The sequence below is a fragment of the Fusarium phalaenopsidis genome (genome assembly GCF_050370095.1).
Source record: "Fusarium phalaenopsidis strain FUZ10S chromosome Unknown contig_32376, whole genome shotgun sequence".
Classification (NCBI taxonomy): Eukaryota; Fungi; Ascomycota; class Sordariomycetes; order Hypocreales; family Nectriaceae; genus Fusarium; species Fusarium phalaenopsidis.
Genome location: NW_028145382.1, coordinates 697,956 through 718,844, shown reverse-complemented (window position 1 = coordinate 718,844; position 20,889 = coordinate 697,956). Strand labels below are relative to the sequence as shown.

At 51.3% G+C, this 20,889-nt stretch overlaps 6 protein-coding genes across 6 annotated transcripts; 2 read left to right on the top strand and 4 right to left on the bottom strand.

Moving 5' to 3' along the window:
* Positions 1 to 232: 232 nt before the first annotated feature.
* LRP88_14858 (transmembrane amino acid transporter protein-domain-containing protein) lies at positions 233 to 1,630 on the bottom strand (the record flags this gene model as incomplete). The annotated part of the gene is made up of 2 exons (XM_083251192.1): positions 233 to 289; positions 344 to 1,630. The coding sequence occupies 2 exons, from the start codon at positions 1,628 to 1,630 to the stop codon at positions 233 to 235; spliced, it is 1,344 nt and encodes a 447-aa protein (XP_083093227.1).
* Positions 1,631 to 4,450: 2,820 nt separating this feature from the next.
* Positions 4,451 to 5,525, bottom strand: LRP88_14857 (uncharacterized protein; the record flags this gene model as incomplete). The annotated part of the gene is made up of 2 exons (XM_083251191.1): positions 4,451 to 4,973; positions 5,071 to 5,525. 2 exons carry the CDS (start codon positions 5,523 to 5,525, stop codon positions 4,451 to 4,453), a joined length of 978 nt encoding a protein of 325 aa, XP_083093226.1.
* A 2,434-nt stretch (positions 5,526 to 7,959) lies between these two features.
* On the top strand, positions 7,960 to 10,094 carry LRP88_14856 (FAD-dependent oxidoreductase; the record flags this gene model as incomplete). Its single annotated transcript, XM_083251190.1, has 4 exons — positions 7,960 to 8,050; positions 8,115 to 8,490; positions 8,545 to 8,941; positions 9,000 to 10,094. 4 exons carry the CDS (start codon positions 7,960 to 7,962, stop codon positions 10,092 to 10,094), a joined length of 1,959 nt encoding a protein of 652 aa, XP_083093225.1.
* A 706-nt stretch (positions 10,095 to 10,800) lies between these two features.
* On the bottom strand, positions 10,801 to 11,918 carry LRP88_14855 (SET domain-containing protein; the record flags this gene model as incomplete). The annotated part of the gene is made up of 2 exons (XM_083251189.1): positions 10,801 to 11,034; positions 11,088 to 11,918. The coding sequence occupies 2 exons, from the start codon at positions 11,916 to 11,918 to the stop codon at positions 10,801 to 10,803; spliced, it is 1,065 nt and encodes a 354-aa protein (XP_083093224.1).
* Positions 11,919 to 13,852: 1,934 nt separating this feature from the next.
* LRP88_14854 (major facilitator superfamily domain-containing protein) lies at positions 13,853 to 15,761 on the top strand (the record flags this gene model as incomplete). The annotated part of the gene is made up of 3 exons (XM_083251188.1): positions 13,853 to 14,099; positions 14,153 to 15,392; positions 15,446 to 15,761. 3 exons carry the CDS (start codon positions 13,853 to 13,855, stop codon positions 15,759 to 15,761), a joined length of 1,803 nt encoding a protein of 600 aa, XP_083093223.1.
* Positions 15,762 to 16,202: 441 nt separating this feature from the next.
* LRP88_14853 (uncharacterized protein) lies at positions 16,203 to 19,948 on the bottom strand (the record flags this gene model as incomplete). The annotated part of the gene is made up of 4 exons (XM_083251187.1): positions 16,203 to 17,475; positions 17,523 to 17,958; positions 18,493 to 19,490; positions 19,548 to 19,948. 4 exons carry the CDS (start codon positions 19,946 to 19,948, stop codon positions 16,203 to 16,205), a joined length of 3,108 nt encoding a protein of 1,035 aa, XP_083093222.1.
* Positions 19,949 to 20,889: the final 941 nt, after the last annotated feature.

Below are 20,889 nucleotides of genomic sequence, written 5' to 3'. Positions count from 1 at the left end.
TGCGACTCAATTGTAGCATGAATTCCAATATCCTGACATGGCGATCTGTTGTCTGTTGCTGCGCATCACGTTTTGGCCGCCCCGATGTTGAAATAGTAAATATGTCTTTCTTGTAAACATTATTAGCCAAACCTCTAATCATAGCTGGCTAAGGCTTATTAAAGGCATCTCTCTGATATACTTCTAAATATTACGAAACAGTGCAATTGCCCACCAAACATACGCCTTCCTTCTAACTAGAACGACAGGTGAATGGGGCGTGAGCAGAGCCATCGGACGTGATTTTGATCTGTGTCAAGGTTAGCATTGAGACGTACCTTATGGTTAGAAACGGGTTACTCACAATATCATCAATCGTAGCATACGTTCCGGCGACAAGAGTGACAGCGCCGATAATGAAGGCAAGAATGCTACCGAGACTCATATAGATGTTCTTCTTGGAATACCACTTGCCCTCGCGGAGCAACATGAACCACATGACGGCTGGGATCCAGAACGAAAAGCCAGACACGAAGAGAGCCGATGCAAGGGAGAGAAGGTCGGAAAAGATGGGGATAGCCTCAGCGATGATCCAAGCGACGATGGTGAAGATAGTGACAAGCACGATCCAGCTGGCCCAACCCTTGGGAGTGTTGATGTATCGGAGAATCGAGTCCTTGAACATTCGTCCGTGGATGTATCGCAGAGCAACCGTTGAGTTGATCGAACCCGAAATGAAGATGACGGGCAAGGCGACTCCGAAAGCGATCTTCGAAATAAGAGGACCGGCCGAAAGAAGAGCAGGCGATTGAACCGAGGGACCGATAAAGGCGTAGCAGAGCGCTCCGGTCAGGGTGTAGATGCAGATCTGCATAAAGCAGGATGCGTAGATGGACTTCATGTAGTCGGTGGGCGTGTGCATCTCGTCCATGAAGGAGAATTGACCAATGGCAAAGCTGAAGGCGAAAATGATGTTGCTCACGGCGACGAAAGCTTCGGAGAAGCTGAGATCCTCCTTGGGCCAGGCTGACCACCCCACGCCAGAGAGGCCACCGGGTGAGTCGCTGGCTTGGATACCGGTCGCGATAACGGTGATACCAATAGCAGCAATAATAGAAACGAAATCGATGTAACCAAGGATCGCGACCTCGGTGAAACTGGGAGGAATGGCGAGGATCAGAAGGACGATAGCCGAGACGGCCGAGAAGACGATGGAACAGACGCGACCGTCGGCGATGTCGATCAGGGCAATGCTACCAGTCAGAGCGTGAGAACCGACAACCATGACAAGCTCGAGAACCAGGGCAGCACCGAAGACCTCGTAGCCGAAGCGACCAAACAAGAGTCGTCCGGCATCGGCATAATGCGCCACATTGGGATACCGAAGCTTGACCTGGCCGACGATATAACTGGTGAAGATGGACACGAGACCGAGCGAGATGGTCAGGAAGACGCCGGGGAACATTCCCAGAGTGTGGTAGGCGCCTGGCAGACTGAGGGCACCGAGGGCGACGGCCTCGACGATGGTGACGATGGCCAATCGCTTCCAGCCCAGACGATGGAAGTGCGCATTTCCTTGGGCGGCGAGTTGCTTGTGTTGCGAGACTTCGACGTCGTCGGGAGCATTGCCGACAAGATTGTCGTCAATCATATTGGATACGGGCTTAGATTTGTCGTTTGTCATCTTGATCGAGTATTGATGATGGTGATGAGTGTGTGTGGGAGGAAAGATGGAGATCAAGTGATGGATCGAGAGGAGGCACTTGAAGGCAGGCACCCTCTACTTAAGAGATAAACAGGAGGAACGATCGACGCCGAAACAAGCTCAACGACCCCAGAGAGAGATTTTATCTAGAATTAAAGTACGATGCTGCAGCGGGTGGCGGCTAGACCTGCTTTTCGACGGTTAATCGGCCGGGCTCACGACACGACACGACACGACAAAACAAAGGGCGCGTGGTCGGGGAACCCGGGCTCCACACGGACGACGATTAAAAACGTAACGGAGTCAACTCGAAGTCGGGGTGTGCATTGCATCTCCATGGGGTCATGTCCTTCCTGGGGGATGCCCTGTCCTTTGATGAGGGTCTTTTTTATCCATTCAAACTCGTAATTTTCAGTGTCCAACCGTCCAGACCAGTCATCGAACAGCTGAGATAGCCGGTATCGCGTCTTTGTAATCAATACCTCACGTGTCGTTACCCGTCCCGAAATTCTCGCAAAAGGCCCGAAGGCGTTCAAGAGCCGCATCGGCGTGGCGTAGCGTATGGAACATTCTCAGCATGGCGCTTGACCACATGGCGTAAAGCGCTAGAAGCTCGTCCGTCAGAGTTTTTGCATCCGCTTGACTAGGGTCTTATTGCCGGTCTGCCTTTTTTTACGTCGTCGAAACTGCCGGATTGGCCAAGAGTCATGCGCCCTACGGGTCTGGTTTTTAATGGAAATTCATTGAGACGCTCGCTGTGGATCTGATCATGTCATGTTTTCCTAACAGGAATTCAAGGGTGCACTTTTTTTCGCTCCGCTCACCGGCCCCAGATGATTGCAAGGCAGCGAGATTACTCTGTTTCGAGATTGAGATCAAATGGATCGATGAGGCAGAACATCAGGTCTGTTGTACCAAACTTTGACAAAATAAAAGGCGTTGAATCTGCTGTTGTTATGGCCGTTGGCTGTCATGCCGGCTAAACGGCAGGCCGACATCTCGTGAGCGACGGTCCGTCCGAAAAAGCACCTCACAAAGATTTCGTGCCTGGGGGAGAGAAACTTTGTTCCCCAACAATCGCTTATCTGCGGGGTTTATAGCATGAATTTACTAATGCGAATGAGTCTGATAACTGGGTCATTTGACTGATCTCTGGGGATATCAGGAGACGTCTTTACGTGATAGTTATTGGCCTCGTGCTCTGATCTGTCCTCTATGTATAGAAAATGCCTCTTTCCGAAGCCCGTTACTCTGCACAATTCATCACCATTTACTCTCGTGACCGGGTTAAACGGCTTTCCTAACAATGTCAATGGTTCTAGCCATCATCTCGTCTCGCGTGACAGAGTAACGCACGCACCCAGCGCAGAGACCTCATGGTCAACGCGAAGAGTCAATTATTAGGCTCTTATTGGGTTTTCTATCGCGTATGATTACCTGACGTTGGCCGTTTGACTGGAGGTACGATAAAATACGCTCACGGGTCCCGGATCTCGTCCTCGACGATGTTGAGAAGGCAATTGGCGTCCGATCTGCAATCGATGTCCAAACGACACGGGCATATAGGTCCGCTTGCCCTTTCAGACCTAAAGTCTTCAGCGAATAATAATAATATAGAGTCATTTCTTGGCGATCTATGACAATTCCGATTCGTCTGATAACTATTGGCTAGAGCTACTCCCTTTCTTCTGGTATCAAACAACACCTACCAAGATATATAAGCGAACCTAGCAGCACGTGCACGTCTTTGGAGGGTTCTCTCGAGTAATTCGCCTTCGGCGGTTCGCTGGGCCTACACGGGAGTGACCTCAGCAACCACCCGAGAAAGGACCAAGTTCTAACATCCGCTTTGGAATAGTGACATCCCCACGATTAAGCGAACCATGTCCTAAAAAGCTAAGTCATGAAACAGTCACTTATATATTTTTACCCAGCAGGGTCGTAAACCCACTCTTATACCTCGTTCACTGCTGTCCAACACCCCTCTGTGAAGAACAGAGGCCAGCGGAAGGGAATTTTCTCACAGCTTGAATGCCTCCAGCAAGCTACATACTCCTGTGAACCTAGCCTCAGGTTGATTCTGGTGTAAAAGAGCAAAGATTGTCCTGGCTTGTGTTCAATGGCATCTTTCGTTAAACTTGAAAAGTGCGCACGCTTCAGAACAATGACCATCATCATCCTCTGGCCTGATTATTGCGTAGAACAATAGACTTGAATGCCTCTTTTCGTCTTTAGCTTCTTTCATAATACTTAACCCGCAGATCTTTTGTTTCAGGTGGAGGATATCTAAATGCCTTCCCTTCTGCCTCTCCAAATGGACGAAATCTCACGGTTGTGTTCCAACCCTAGATCGTTCTAGGTTCTCCAAGAGGCTGATTTGGCAAGCAAGCAGCGAAGCTAGCGTGTCTTGGCAGGGGGCAACCCTAGGCATAGGAAATCAGACCACTTCACCCAAACTACAGCCGATAGGGAAAGTCAATATGCCAGGACGGTATCAGATAGCCGGCTAGGTTTATGGCTTGGCGCTACTAATCCATACAGGATACTCAACTTGCCACGGAGTGACCCGCGCAGGGGATGGAAAACTGGGAATGTACTCTTATTTTTTGAAGGCAAGTTGGATCATCAACCAGGCAGAGAACGGTAAGTGACAGTGGCGAACTTGGGTTGAGCCAGTTCAGAAAACTTTCCCAAGGACGTAAATTTCTCGCAAGATCCCAATTATGGATATTAATCGCACTTTTATCATTGAAACCCAACGCATCCTTATACACCCAACCTCACTTCGGGCTCCTTGCTCTCAAATTTCAACTCGCTCGATGTTCGAGGTTCCGACACACTATGCTTGGAGGGACTCTCATAAGCCACATCCACATTTGTTGTTCGCATGATGCCATTGTACGTCATGATCTCCTCTTCAGATCCGTTCGGTGATACACTCCGGATCTCGGTATGATGGGCTCGCGACCCCCGAAGGTCCTTCAACCGAATGTCGCCCGGTCCATCATAGTTGACCGACCTCATTCCATTGGTTCCTCGAGTGGCACTGCCATATGTGTTTCCGTAAGGTGCGCTAGTTGTCTTTCTCGAACTTCCGCCGAATAGCTTGGGGAACCATCGTCGGAAGAGACCCCGGAGGGCAGGTATCGAGGCACAGATAATGGCAAGATTCGTTTCGACGATGGACCATACGGGTGAGATACTGTAGGTTGTATCTTCTTCGGGGCCGTGAGTTCTAAGGAGGAGATCGTAAATGCCCACAACACGGATGATACCGACGATGGCCACACTAGAAAGGGTTAGCCCGATCTTCCAAAGAATGATACTTCGAGAAGGGGGAGACGCGGAAGAAGGAACCAGCCCGAAAACAAGCAAAGCCAACTTACACAGAACCCATAACAAACACTCCAATGACTGCAAATTTCGCTGCCCAGGGCATCGTGAGACCCAAGAAGATCCAAAACGGCAGTGCAAGCACCAAGAAGTCGGTAAGGATCGTGATGCAAGATGCAATAACGTGAAACGAATTGTGAATGCACTTCGTGTCAGGGTCCTCTCGTAGCGAAAAATCCCAGTTTGCCGCCAGTGGAATACACTGAAACAGAGCCGTGAAGAAGATGGCGACGGCGTGAAGTGCGTTGAAGATATTCAGGGCGTGAATCGCATATCGCACCGAGCGCTTGTGACCACCGAGGCGAAGGAGGAAAACGAGGATCGAGGCTTTGACGAGGGCGAGGACTGGGTTGTAGAACATTTGGACGAGAAAGTTCCACCAGTATCCAGCCCTTGGGTCGAAGTCGGGGACGTCTTTTTTGTGCCATCCCCAATAGTTGAGCTTCATGACTGGAGATAGATCAGTATACCCATCAGCAAACGTCTTAAGGGTTCAACTTACACATGAAAAGAGGTCCAACCATTAACAAAGCAAAAAGCTGCCAAGACGTGTCAGTGGCGTGTTGAGACGATAATATGGTCAAGCCTGCTGTAAGGGCCTGCCAAAGGCCTGGCTGGGGGAAAGCAAGAGCTTACGAGAGCAGCCAACACGAGGTAATCATCTTGAAACCTTTGGATTAGCTGTTGGTCGAGGAAACCTTTGATCAAGATCAAACTTACCAAGGCCAACGAGCCGCATGGTCACACGGATGTACATCCGCATCGCCACTATAATGATGGCCAGAGATGGGAAAAGAAACATTACCACAAGACCCTTCTCCTGCAGAGGAGGCGTGGGAATCTTCATCACATCTGGATATGGCGGAGGCCCTGATCGAGCCCAGAGCAGAGATGAATCCATCGTGAGTGTCTGACAAACATGCAAAAAAGAAAAGAGCGACGTTGAAGAGATTCTCCCAGAGTCACGGATACCCAAGCGGCCCAAGGGGACAGCTTGCCGAGCGATCGTCGTCCAGTGCCAGGGGACACCGCTGGTCCGGAAGCGTGAAAGAGATGCAGGTAATGTAAACGGATGGATCCTTTGGGATCCAGTCAAGTCTTATGTAAAGCCAACAATGATCAGGGGCTGGAAGTTGCCGAGTCCACGCGAGCAAAGCAGGACACCTGCAGTCTGGCAGGTTTCTCGTCGAACTCGACCAAAAAGCAACAGAGTTCGTGGGAAAGGGGAATCGCCATGTGGCATTCCCTTGTGGATGCTGCCTAATGAACCCATGGGCGGCCGACAGCTGAGCAACCATCTCCTCCAACGTTCCTGGTTCCTGGTAACACGCTTGATGCTGAAGCGGCAAGTGATCACCGGGTCTCTTTCGAGTCCCCTTCTGCAACAGCCTTCCGGTTCTAGAATAAAGGCAATTGCGCATAAGTCCCGGTATGCCAGCCAGTTACAGTATGGATCAGAGAATGGCGGCATCCTTCAGAGAAGAGCCGGGGTCTTCACGCCACAGAGCGTTTTGAACCCAGCCATTGCATAAATGGCGTCTGCCATGCTTTAGCAGGTGCAGTACGAGATTGTTGATTATCAAATGGGGAAGGATTTGGATGATCGGGACGTTGCAAGCCTCGTTGACGCCCAAGAGAGCCAACTACTGCACCCGAGCGCCTGTTGAAAGATGATTGACAGCTGCTCGAGCCAACAGACGATGATCAATGATGCCACTTGATTAGAAATCCTACTCTAGATCTCGAGTCGTATTCATCTAGAATCATCAAACTGTCGTTGGAAAAAGGGTTCCCTGTCCTTCTTTTTGCTGGCGGATCCCTCGGTTGGACTGACGTCTTCAAAACAGACTTTGCGCTACGGCTCGCGGGCCTTTCCCCCAACAGCCAAGATCTGCGCCAGCGCGATTTTTCGCCTTGACCCTTGGTTTCGGGGAAACAGTCCCGCCCAATATGCACCTTCGGGGGGTTGACACGCCGGAGCCAAACCTATTCCAATGAGCTTACGAGATCTTTGCTCACTACCCCGGAATTTCAAGACATCTCTGCCGGGGTGAGGGGCCAATACGCGGGAGAATGCCGTCCTTCAGCCTTGGCCACCGGCAACTCTCCCTGTCCATGGGCTGTGCCGCCTCAGCTAGAGAACTCCCCGTAGATCACTGCTCCTCCTGGGTTGGCAATATCACTCGAGCCAGTCGAGGGCTCTGATTAAGTTTCTCGCTTGACAGCACGTCCGACGGTAACAAAGTTTGTCGGCACAAATGCCCCAGCATCGCAGTTGATCCGATCGACTCTCTTCCCGCTCCAATTGATGCCCTTCCCGCCCTGTCAGTGTCAGAGCTGCTACGTAGCATCCGCTGTCCGCGGCAAGTGGACTTGGATTAACCTTGTAACCCGGAGGGGAATCTAAGCCAAGCCGATGTACTCCACCTGTAGATCCTTCGTGCGGTCCCGAAAGTGCATGAGGAAATGGCGCGTCCAAAGCTGCGTGCGTGTCTAGCTGCAAAAGGTCGACAAACGGGATTCTGTAATCCCGATCCCACCTTTAATTCCCCTTCAAGCTTGGCCAGACGTCGGTCTGTCATCCCGCATACAGCATGGATCTGAGCCCCTGAGTCGTTATCCCGCAGGAACCGGATAACAGAGATGAATCCTACCTAATGCGTCGTAGGCAGTTGACAACCAACAAGCGAGATTTCAACGTGAACGTCCTGCAAGGTAACGTCGGGGGTTTCAAGAAGAGTGCTAAATATATAGACTGCATGGCGAGCCATGTGGCTGTAGACGATCTTTCCTCTTCTCCTCATCCCTCTCTTCTCTTGGCGGGCGAATCGTGATCCCACCGCACACCCCCAATCTCTCTGCCTTGCAAAGAGAATACGAAGATGCAGGCCTCTCGACTTTCGTGGCTGCTTGCCGCGGCTGTTCTTCCTGCCGCCCTCGGCCAGACCATCAATGTCGACGGCGAGGCTGTCCGTACGTGCAGATCAAACTGACACATCCTCGTGATGAACCATCGCTAATCTGAAACATGTCATAGCTGCTGACGAGTCTAATGTCGCCCCGGCTTGGGCCGAGCCCGCAGCTGCGTCCTCGAGGTACTCGTTCGTTGAGGAGACTCCTCAGCTGACTGATGCCGTGCTTGCCAACCTCACTGATCTGGAGTTGAGCAACATTGACGCCTTTTACTTTGAAAACACAAAGTCCAAGCGGTCTGCTGCTGACGCTCCCAAGTGCAAGACCTTCCCAGGTGATAAGCTCTTCCCTGGGAAGCTCATCTGGAAGGTCTTTGATCTCCTCTCTGGAGGTGCATTGATTGACACTGTTCCCCTTGGCTCTGCTTGCTACAAGGGAGAGCATTACGATGAGGCCAAGTGCAAGTTTCTCTTGGATAACTGGTCCAACTCGACCACCCAGTAAGCCTATACCACCAAGTCTCAATGGCATCCGCTAACACCTCACAGCATCAGTGACCCAACTTCTGTCATGTCGCCCCTCTACGAGGGTGCGACATGTGAGCCTGCCAACGCAGCTAAGGGCGACCAATGCACACTGGGTGGCTTCCCTTTGTACTCTGTCAAGGCCACCAATGTTGCCCAGATCCAGCTTGCTGTGAACTTTGCCCGCAACCTCAACATTCGTCTCATCATTCACAACACAGGTCATGACTTCCTTGGCAAGAGCACCGGTGCCGGCGCCCTGTCTATCTGGACCCATAACCTCAAGGACATCAAGTTCACAAAGAGCTACCGCGGTGCTGGCAGTTACACCGGGCCTGCCTTCAAGCTTGGTGCTGGTATTCAGGTCAAGGATCTGTATGAGGCTGCTGACCGTGAGGGATACTCTGCCGTTGGTGGAGAATGTCGGGTAAGCACAAACCTTTGATGCAGACCAGGTTCAAGTACATGCTAACAAGGGTCACCAGGATGTCGGTGTGACTGGTGGCTACACCCCCGGTGGTGGCCACTCCCCCTTGAGTCCCATCGCCGGTCTTGGCGCTGACCAAGTCCTGAGCGTCGACATCGTTACTCCCGATGGCCGCTTCGTGACAGCTGATGAGAGGCAGAATATTGATCTCTTCTGGGCTGTTCGAGGTGGTGGCCCTGCTACCTGGGGTGTTGTCGTCTCCATGACCGTCAAGGTCTACCCCAAGATGAGCTTCTCGGGCTTGACCTGGAGCGTCACCACCAAGGACGCCGGTATCTCTGAAGAGGCTCTTTGGAAGGCTCTGGATGTTTACTGGCGTCGCTTCCCCGAGTACTCGGACAAGAAGAGCTACGGGTACAGCTTCCTTTTCCCTGCCGGCCCCGGCAACTATCTCTGGACCATGAACCCTTGGATGGTCCCCGGCATGCCCCTTGCCGACTTCAAGAAGATGGTTACACCTCTTCTGGAAGAATGGAAGGCTCTTGACGTTGATCCCAAGCCCACATTCTTTGAGCATGACCGCTTTCTGCCCGCTTGGCGAACACATTTCCCTGCTGAAAGCGTCGGCAACCCCTACGTTCGCACGGGCTCTCGTCTGATTCCCCGAAAGAACTGGGAAGATCCCGAGCTGTTGAACAAGACCATCTCAACCCTCAAGGGCATTGGATCTGAGGGAGCTATCCTGATTATCTACAACATCAACGCTGCCGCTCCCAAGGGCACTCCCTCCAACTCAGCCAACCCTGCATGGCGCGATGCCAACATGTTTGCCATCACCGGCCTGAGCTGGACCGCGAACTCCACTGGACAAGAAGTTGCCGATGTAAACAACAAGCTCACCCACGATGTCATGGAGCGTCTCAAGGCGATTACTCCCGGTGGTGGTGGTTACGGCAACGAAGGTGATGTCATGGACCCTGACTTTGGACAGTCCTTCTTTGGTTCCAACTACCCAGCTCTTTACAAGCTGAAGCAGCAGATTGACCCCTATGGTGTGTTTTACGCTCCTACTGCTGTTGGTAGTGAGGATTGGTACATTACTGGTCAGCAGGCCTACGTGACGAAGCAGACTGGTCGTCTTTGCCGCAAGTAGACTTTTCGACCGTTTAGAGGGCTTCACAACAAGCACATAGAAGCCTATTTCGTATAGATTAGATTATACAACAATTTATCATTTATCTTGATGCCTCCTAGTGCCAAAACCTGAACCTTGATACCTTCGTATCGTTGCACTGGCGAAATTGAAGCTGCCTCGCGTCACCACTACCCGTTGCTATCCCTTACAATCACATTAGATTAAGCAAATGATAAACGGACTCTAGCATCCCACCCTTTCGCTGACTAGTCTCAGACCCTGCATTAGCACACATGAACTCTCTGTCATCTGCCTGGCCGATGGGTCCGATCCCTGTATCCAGGACTGTGTTGCGAGTGGTGCGTCAAGTCAGAGGGAGCAAGTTCCTTGCATCGATTAGTCCAGCTCATGAGCACTGTCCGGGAACTTTAATTACCAATACCGTCGTAGCGGTACCTGGGCTTCCAGGGTGTGAATGTCTAAGGCAGAGCGGGCCGGCGATCCGTAAAGCATGGCAAGCTACCTAACCATGTATGCCAGGTTTACATAGCCCTGATCATTAAATCGCGTCAGCCCCTTGAGGTCTATACATATCTATAATGTGTTCAGAACTTAGTTGGATGACGACTTCGCTAAGAGACTATTCTGACAAATACCCATGCTCCCTAACTTCCCATGCCTCTGATAACAGACTTGGCGATATCCCATCCTCCTGCTTTCTAATTCAGAATTCAAAAGGTAAACAGTCCATGTTTTCCAAATTTTCCTCTGCCTCTTCACTTAAACACCTCTCACAAGTACATTTGAACTGGAACTGCTCTTGCACATGTTTCTGACGACCTGCAACGTCCTCGTGCACTGTGAGATCAAAGTAAGTGATCATACACTCTTCACCCTTGGCAATATCACGCGCTGCGGTATAGACCATTCGTCCTTGGGCATCAGGCTTGTGTGTGACCTACAAAATTGTTAGTTCTAGTGTGTGGATGAGGCGAAAGGAAGACAACTCACATTAGGTAGACAAGAATGGTTGAACATTGCAGCCCTAGGGTACAAGCTCAACCCATACGAATCCCCCCTCGCAGTAGGACGATCAATCATGTACAGAGGACCCGTCACCTTTGGGTAGAGCCCAAAGGTGTTGGTTTCCTCCTTGCAAATGAGCGACAGCATCTCATCAGGACTCAGGACACACGGTAGCACTGATGCATCACTTAGATACTCCTCAGCCAGTCTCTTCCAGTGATTGATTTGCGACTCTGGCCAGGAGTTGAGGTATGAGCAGCACATCTCGACGGCTTTCCAGCCACGGCTGAATTCGTCGTCCCTGGGATATCGATGGCGGGATATTGAGGCACCGCTCTTCAGTTCCATGTTCCACGTAGCAAGTAGACGCACAACGTGCCAGATAGTGACAAAGTTGTACTGACCCTCTCGGTCACGGATGAGCTCTCCTTTCTCCTTGAGCCACAGGCACTCGAAGCCATGTCGAACGTGGTCGGTAGCTCGACAGGCAGTATTGCACCACACAACATCCTGGAAGCAATTCCGGTGACACCGGACACCATGTCCGTCCCGGGACACACGTCGTGAGCACGAAAGATTGCTGCAAATGAGGTCTTCCTTGTCGGATATCACTGAAGGCACGATAGCATACGGTGTGTCAATGAGGAGAACCGTGCCCTCCCGGACGGCGGCTGAAGCACGGAGCAGTCGGCCCTTGCAGGGATCCTGATCCGGGGCAAGGTGAGGGTGGATATAAAAGGCCGAGTCAGAGGTATTCGAGGGTCTGAGCTTGCTCCTCGGAGCTGTCTTGGGGGCTAGGATCTGTTGGACCTTCATTGGCGCGGATTTTGGATCTGTGAGCACAAAAATATGGAAAATGAAAAAGATGGGGAAAAAGAAGGGAAGAAAGTCGAGGGTCTTGCTCAACGCTTGTTAGCCTCAGAAACGAAGGTCTGGACCGCCGGGGGCTGGGTCCAATTCGGTTAGTTGGGTGAAGGCAAACTTGTGTTGCCGTAACCGATTGCGGCTTAAGCCTATCGCGGCGGCAGAAACAAGACGCGGTGATTCAGAGGCTGAGGATCTGTGGCACGTCACGTCAAGGGCGTTGCTGTGATAAGGTTGCTCAACAAAGCCAGTCATGTCTGGTCTGGCTATCAACCTTTGAGTTTGAGTCTGTTGATGGAACTTGGAGACGTAGATCATGGCATCTCGCTCTCTTCAAGAATGCCCTTGCTCATTACCATGCTCTCTTCTGGGCAGAAAATGGCAATGGCTTTCTGTGGCTGCTCTGTTATCTCAAGATCTTCGCTTAACTGTGATTCTTGACGTCAGATTTCTTTGCGGTTAGAATCTCCGTTGGTGCGGCTTCAAAGCCACAAAACAGCCACCGTTTGTTCTTCGACAAGGGACCTTGCGGCTGCTAGGTATCTTCGAACCGGAAGATATGCACAAGACTCGATACAATCCGCCCAACTCTCCTCAGACACCCGCTCTTCACAGCTTCGATCATCCTTCAAGGCTTCGAACTCGTGAAGCCATTGCTGGCAAAGTGCCTCCCTGCATGCCAAGTGGAGATCAAGATGCAAGATGAGATGAACTGTCCAGTCAAAAAACCCTTGACCCCACGTGTTATCATCTCGTTCGCCTCACATTGCAAGCCATTTCCGAGCCAATCAGTGCTTCCCGATTATGAGGTCGCGATAAGAGGTTTGTGCGCAGTCTGCAGATGAGTGACCTGCTTCATTCGGCTTCAGGGTATCTAATGAATAGTTGTCTTTTTCCATTATCTCTAAGACGAATACATGAATCCTAGTAAAGTATCGTGTACTCACGAATATGATCCAATCTAGTTTTCAGCAGGATATGCTCTCCATTCTGTGCATTAATGTCAGTGCCTACAAAAGACAACAGAAATAGACCAGCTTTCTCGACAGATTTGAGTATGCAGAGCTTGTAAACCTGCTGTCTGATGTTTCACTCCTAAATCAAGAAATCTTTGGCTCATCTGTGTTCAATGAATGCATTTATTCCCCCATATGCAGCAGTCAAACTCCTTGCCAACTCACGATCCAGGTCCTTGTGTACCCTAGAGTTGAACCAAGGTGCCTGAGTGCGACTACTCTGTAATACTTTTGTCCTTAATGGGCCGGATCCTTTGATTGAGTGACCTAAAAATGAGCGAAGCGCGTTGAATTGATGATGCACCGCCAGATTGCACCTCGAAGCGGCTCTTGGCGGTGAACATGAGTAACACAATAATGCGACCGGATCTTGTTCCGGAGTTTCCTCCGGGCCATAAACTCTGAAGATGAGGAACTTTGTATACAATGACTAGAATCTTCTAATTCTATCAGTTATCATGATATGAATTCGCTGCGTTCCCTGTTGTTATCCCTCCCTCCGAGTCAAGGGTAGCATCCCCCGCTCGCTTGGCCAAGTGGCGAAGTTTCAAGAAGTTTCCATCTGCATCCGATCGCTAAAGAAATGCCTGAGGCCCCATTTTAACGGTAGCGAATAACCCTCGGCTGTGACCGGATTCACAAAGTCATCTGACGGCGTGCGATCTTCATCCCTAGGGTATTTATGGCCTGATTGACTGTGTGACGATTAAGCTTCGTTGACGTCACCTTTGTTGCGAGTCAGGGAACGAGAGCCCGCGCGATAACATATTAGATCAAGAAAAACTGCCCTCCATCTTTCTCTCCTGCATTGATATCGTTGCAGTTCGTTGTCATATTGTCTCGAATTGTCCTTTTTCTTGTCCGCTGCCAATGTCTCTTGCCCAGCACGTCACTCAGGTTGAAGGGTTTGACTACGAAGGCCCTGCCAATCCCAATTATGAATGTCCCGCGCCGCCAAGTTTTCAAGGTCCTTTTGGCGCACCCGATATCCTAAGTCCTGGGGTCGGAGACGATACAAACAGATCTGAATGGCGACGGCTGAGCTTCGCCCCGGTCGACATCACACAAGATGAGCCTCACATCGCGGCCTACAAGGTCTCAGATGTTAAGCGATTCGGTGAGTGCATGCCAGAACCTGATCTGGCTGGAATATTGCTAACAATTCTCTAGTTCAAGTTTCAACCGCTGTGATAGCATGCTGGCTTGCATCCGGCATCGTATTTGGCTTTGCCGCTCTCAAGCCGATTTTGATCGCTGAAGGCGTCTACCAAGAGCTCTGCCAAGTCAACGCGTCGGGCTCGGACGAAAAGCCAGGCCTAGATGTCCCCTGCGCCGAGCAGGACATGCGCTTAAATCTCTTCTTTATATCCGCATCCATCTCTGCAAACGTCTCGTCTCTCTTTGCCGGCTCTGTTCTCGACCGTTGTGGACGTCGTACATGCTGGATAGTATCCAGTCTCTTCCTGATCGCCGGCGCCCTATTGATGGGCTCCTCTTTTGCAATTCCCAAATTCGACGGCTATCTCCTAGGAAATGTGTGTCTCGCAGTCGGGGGAACATTTCTCTTCGTCTCCAGCTTCCAACTCGCCAATGCCTTCCCCAAGAACTCAGGCCTGATTGTAGCCCTCGTCACTGGAGCTTTTGATGCTTCCGCAGCTGTCTTCCTCTTCTACCGTATGGCTTATGAGGCCTCCGGTGGAAGTTTCTCGCTTGAAAAGTTCTTCTTTGGATACATTGCCATTCCCGTATTGATCTTGGTGGCTGAACTGCTTTGGATGCCCTCACATGCATACCACACGTTGCCAGAGTTGGAGAGGAAGATTGAGCAGGCGCAAGATCGGACTCGCGATGTTCATGCTTCGGATGAAGAAATTTCCGACACTGCCGAATTGACTCGAGTGCGAAGTGCTCGTGCCGATAGGCGTGTAGCCAAACTTGAAAAGATTGAAGAGCTTGCGGGAGACAGTGAGGAACGAGAAGAGCGTATCAAGATTGAAGAGGGGAGAAACGAAACAAGTGGTGTTTGGGGAGTTCTTCACGGCGTCCCAGCTCATCGCCAGATGCTATCGCCTTGGTTCATCCTCATCCTGTTGTTGACTGTGCTCCAGATGCTCAGAATGAACTACTTCATTGCCAGCATCAGGGCGCAGTACAGGTATATGTTGGGATCAGACATCAGGGCAGAGAGGATCAACGACTTCTTTGACGTGGCTTTACCCCTGGGTGGTGTTGCCTCGACTCCCTTCATTGGCCTGCTGCTCAACAATCTGAGCGTGCCCTCCACCTTTGGAGTGCTGACCATCTTCATCATTGTTATTGGAATTCTCAACTGTTTGTCATTCCTCTGGGCTGGGTATGCTACTGTCGTTGCATTCGTCATTTTCCGGCCACTTTATTACTCCGCAATCTCGTAAGTGAGCTCTTCACGATCAACCTACCTATGATTGCTGACCTGCTATGTAGTGATTACGCTACAAAAGTCTTTGGTTTCGCCACGTTTGGGCGCATCTACGGAACCATCACTTGTCTTTCTGGACTCGTCAATTTTGCCCAGTCTGGGCTTGATGCCCTTACACACGGGCCCCTAGATGGGAACCCAGTCCCTATCAACGCCACCCTGGGAGGTCTCGGAGCGGTTATTGGCCTGACTCTGACCATCTTCGTTGCTGTGAAAGGGAGAGTGTTTGTTGATCAAAAGGCAGAGATGGAGGCGGACCATGAGAGGGAACGACTTCTATCTGATGCGAATGGCGGATATGGCACAGGTGAACAAGCATAACCTACGGTAAATAAAGAATAGATTCGGAGTAAGAGACAGGTATTGTCCAGAGGGAAAAATTTATAGAGGAATAGAAAAAGGAATTCGTCTTCTGGGGTTGGGATATAAGCACTACGTTTAATACTAAAGACTGCATGGAAAAGGGGGGTGTTCTTTGTTGGATGATGTCCCGCGAGTAGCTTCAAGAGCATAAATAACACATAATAAGCCACCAGATTCAAGCATAGAACTCCTCAAGAGTCGCATAGTACTGTATGCTTGTTACATCATTGGACACTGGGAGCAAAACATGGACCCATTCTCTAATAATTTTCAGGGGCTGATGCTGACCATCAAAATCGAAACGCAGCTGGCAAAGAAGTTCGACCCGGATAGTCCTGAATTATTTATTTTACGCTGCCATTATTCGAATTACTCATTAAAGCAGCTATAAAACATGTACTAGTAGAAGGTAACGAGTAATAGCAACACAGCCATCATGAACCCGTTGATTCCATTCACCGCACCCTTCGCGCCCACAACTATTGGCTCAGTTGGGGGTCCCCAAGGGTGGTTTTCGGCAGGAGGATTAGAATTATCTGATCCACCCACAGGCTTCGGAGCTGCTTGAGTGTGGATCGCAGGAGGCTGTGGGGAGTCATTTTCGTCCTGGTCGTCCCAGACGTAGTGCTCTGGCTGGGTCGGCTCTGAATCTGCGGGGACCTCTGGATTTATAGGCTCCGCTTTGGCTGGTGACGGAGGTGGCAAGGAGGCATCCGGAGCTGGCTTCTTTGGCATAGCGGGCTGCGCTTGGTGTGTCACGACAGGCCGTTGCTGGACAGGCGGCCTGGGCGCTTGATGAGGCCGAGTCGGCCTTGGCTGGTCATGCTCGGCCGGATAACGATCGTTCCCTGCAGGTGGGGAGTATTGATTTCCGGGACGTGTTCCGTGGTCTGGTCTTGGGCGGCTTGCTGGCTCTGTGGCCTTGGCCGCGGGGCCCCAAATGACACCACCCGCGGTCTTGTGAGGTACCGGACGAGGCCACGCGTTGGGTCTGTTTGCCGCCTCATGGCCTGCAGCCGGGGTACAAGCAGCCTTGGGAATTGTGAGGGTGACGCTGTTCGCGCCTTGCCAGCCACAAGCGTTGCACGGCTGAACAATCGTCGTCATCTCCACTGGTGGTATGGGTTGGGCTGCGCATCGGCCACATGGGTAGTAACCCAAAGTTACGACAACCTCGGTAACGGTCAAGTACTCTGGGTCTTGTGGATTGATGGTTTGGTAAACGACTGTTGTCACAGTATTTGCATATGTGGCCTCGATCGTCTGAGTGACGTTGAAAGTGTAACCCTTAGGAGGGGAAGGGCCTTGGGTGGGGAAGGGAATAGGCAAGTTATTTACTGAAGTTTCATCTGAAGGAGGGATGCTGGAAGGAATTTCGATAGAAGAAGGATTGAGGCTAGGAACGATGTCGACGGTAGAAGCTGGAGATAGGCTGGGGGGAAGGGAACTTGGAATGAGTGGTTCTGAAGTCGAGGATACTACTTCAATGGATGAACTATCCAGGGCTTGGGTAAGGCCATAGAGGGTCAACAACCTGTCTGCGGAGACGGCACGACGTCGGTTGACGACATTGCCACCGCAGAAGAGGCCAGGGTCTCCGGGACAAGGAAGATTGCACTGCCCATCTTGCACAAGGCCCGTGTTGGTCAATTCGTCCGCGGCGTAGCATGACCTGCACATTGTTAGAGTTACCTCCCAAGTAGGCTGGTTCAAACATACCGCAAGTAGAGGCCGACGTATTTTCTGCCTGCCGCTAGCTCAATGCACCGTGCAGTTGTCATCTCTGGGTCTGTCAGCAGCTCTTCAAAGGTAGGATAACCTTGTCGAGAGCCGAGACAGCCAATGAATTCGTAACCCTTGATTGATGGCAGGTTGGAAGCTGCGACAGCTTCTGTAGAGGTTCCCGATGCTGTAGAGGCTGAAGGGGGCAGAGGAGCAACTGTGGTGACAGTCTCCGAGACTGAGGGCTCCGGACTTGGGGTCTCAGCGGATGATGCGTCGATTGGCTCAGTCGAGGTGGTGCTCTCGGAGGGCGGAGTAGGGGTTGGTAGCACAGTGAACATTGAGTCTGAGGTGGTGGGTTCCAGAGTCGGGATGGGGGGCTCCAGTGACGAAGATTCAGGTGGAATGGCTTCGCTGGTCGACTCTTCAGTACCTGTGGTGGATGTTTCAGTACTCATTGCGGGCAGAAGCTGGGTGCTTGTGGCTGGGGATGTTTCGGTGCTTGAAGGAGATGGCCCGGCACTTGTGGTCGGTGGAGGCTGGGTGCTCTCAGTTGTGGATGATTCCAGACTTATAACGGTTGGGAGTTCAGCGTTGGTGGATGAAATGGTCTCTGTTGACGATGGCTCGTCTGAAGACGGTTGAAGAATAATGGAAGATGTCTGTGTGCTGGTGATTTCAAGGGTTGATTCTTGAGTGGTTGTATATGATGACTCGGTGCTCCAAACGGAGGACGAGTCGGGAGTTATGGACGTTGATTCAATAGATGTGGTAGAAAATTGAGAGGTGGTATCTGATGGCTGGTTACTCCAGATTTCAGACGATTGAAGGGGGGTAGATGATTGAATGTCCGTAGTCGATGATTCAGTGCTTGTGAGAGCTGTCGTTGACAACCCGGTGCTTGTGGTTGGGAGTTCAATGCTTGTGGTTGGGAGTTCAGTGCTTGTGGTAGGCTGGGTAGTCAAACCTGTTGTTGTTTCTGTCAACTGAGCCGAGGTAGTCTTAGTATTCGACTCTTCTGTGCTCGTAGCCTCATCACTCGTGGTCGGCAATTCTGTAGTCGTCTCCGTTGTGGTCAGCTTGGTAGAGGTCTCGGTAGTTGTGTCAACTGAGGTAGTTGTCTCAGTAGTTGTCTCGAGGGTTGTCGAGGTTTCTTCAGTCGTGGCCGTAGACTCTTCAGTCGTGGCCGTAGACTCTTCAGTCGTAGTTGTCACCTCGGTCGTGGTGATTGTTGGCTCCTCCGATGTTGTGGTCTCAGTGGTAGTCTCAGCCGTAGTCGTCGTTTCTTCAGTCGTAGTTGTCTCGGTAGTAGTCGTCGTCTCGACAGTAGTCGTCGTCTCGGCAGCAGTCGTCGTCGTCTCGGCAGCAGTCGTCGTCGTCTCGGCAGTAGTCGTCGTTGTCTCAGCTGTGGTGGTTTCCGTCGTGGTTTCGGCAGTGGTTGTTGTCGTTTCCATCGTTGTCGTCATCTCAGTAGTAGTGGTCGTTTCCGCAGTTGTTGTCTCAGCAGTCGTAGTAGTGGTCTCAGCTGCTGTGGTGGTGGTTGTCTCTTCAGCAGTAGTCGTCGTCGTCTCTGCCAGGACAGAGACAAAGATGGTCCCTGATACAGTCCCAGATGCCGTCTGGGTCGATGTACCTGTCGTTGTGGTTGTCACGGTGGTGGTGACATAGGCGAGCCGGAAGTCAGTGTCGCAGTCTACGCAGCCTCCAGCTTTGATCAAGAGGCCAGAATCCCATTCCGTATCGCTGAAGTCACAGATGGCTATGACGACTGTCTGTGCCCCGGTCGCCAGAACCGACTGTAAAAATGGTGGTGACGAGCCAGGGTACGAAGTGACACTGTTTGGTGGTACAATGACCAGGCCTCCGTTCGGCGAAATCCATTCATTCGTTGCTGTCATCCGGTCACCGTTCTCATCAACAGCGTATTGCGTACCGCCAACAAAGATACCAATTGGGTCAGGAGATCTGTCGTATAGGTAGTTAGCATCAACTCCTAGTAGGTACGACGCCAGGTTCACTCACCCTCCCTCTTCTTCTGAAGCCAAGATATATTCGAAATCAATTCCAGCATAACCAGGTTGAACAAGAACGTCCACAGTCAAGATGGCCGCGTTGAATGTGTTGGTGCCACAGTATGTGTCCGACCCTGGTGCTCCGTTATTGACATAGTGGTCTCCGCCTGGGAGGGCACCCACTGCCGCTCCCGATGTCAATATCGCGCCGCTGCCGATTCCGAAAGGCCCATCCGTGAAGGTTCCGGAGCTGACTGAAGCTCCACTGAACGAGGCCTGGATAATGGTGATGCCCGGGCCCGAGAAGATGGCGTTGGCGAGCGTGTTGGCATCACCACTCTCCGTGACACCGAAACCGAGGCAGTAGTGAACAAGACTCGCCCACAGGGTCAAAATACCGACCGACTTCATGATTGAGGCTTGGACAGACCCGTGTCCAATGTGGAGAGTTGCCTGGTCTACTCGGTTCAGCATCCGAGAGGCACCTGCGGGACTCGAAAGTTTTCTACCAAGACTTCAGGGGCAGAAACGAATATTCGCCGCGTTTCAGGTGAGACTCGTGTCGATGACCTAAAAGAGTTGAATATTAGCAAACATTCCACGAATGACATCTTCGGTGGGCAAATGGCAGAGAACGCATCCCTTGAACTTGAATGTCTTACCCAACGGGGGGAAGCGGGCGTAGCCCCCTGGTTTCAAAGACCTAATCCATCACTTTTACGATCTCTAGTCAAATCGCATTCCAGATCTCCAAGACATGTTACATACTCGTTAGACAACGGAATACCAAAATGAGAAAAGGGAGGCACTAGATCGCTCGGGTTCTCCCGCTTGGTGACATCGTACCTGCACGCCAAGAGTTGCCTCACTCTCGAACCTCGTGCCATTACTCGTTGCTTTCGATATCTCAAGACATATTTTGCGATTTAGGTTAAGTCGGAATGTTTTCTGGTCTCAACATTTGCTCCGAACCCATGTGATGGCGTACATGGTCGAATTATCCGCGAGGGGCATGTCGCCTTTGATAATCCGCCACTGAGCGAATTCTTCAAAGGAACCTGACATCTCTTTCATTCGAGCTCTTGAAAGACACCAAAAAGACACCAAAAAAAGACCTGGCTAGTCTCACCAAGGTCGCAGCCACATGACCAACCGGCAGTCGGCAGTAGCATTTCCTCAGCAGACATCCCATTCGATGCCAGCAATCCTCCCTCATGCCTTTTGTGAGATAGCGCCAAGGCTGATGTTGCGTCCATCAAGATCAGATATCTCTTATGTCTAGTACATAAGGCGGAGGTGTCCGACTCCGCGACTCACATGCCATTGCCAAGACTTAAAGGTGACAAGGGAGC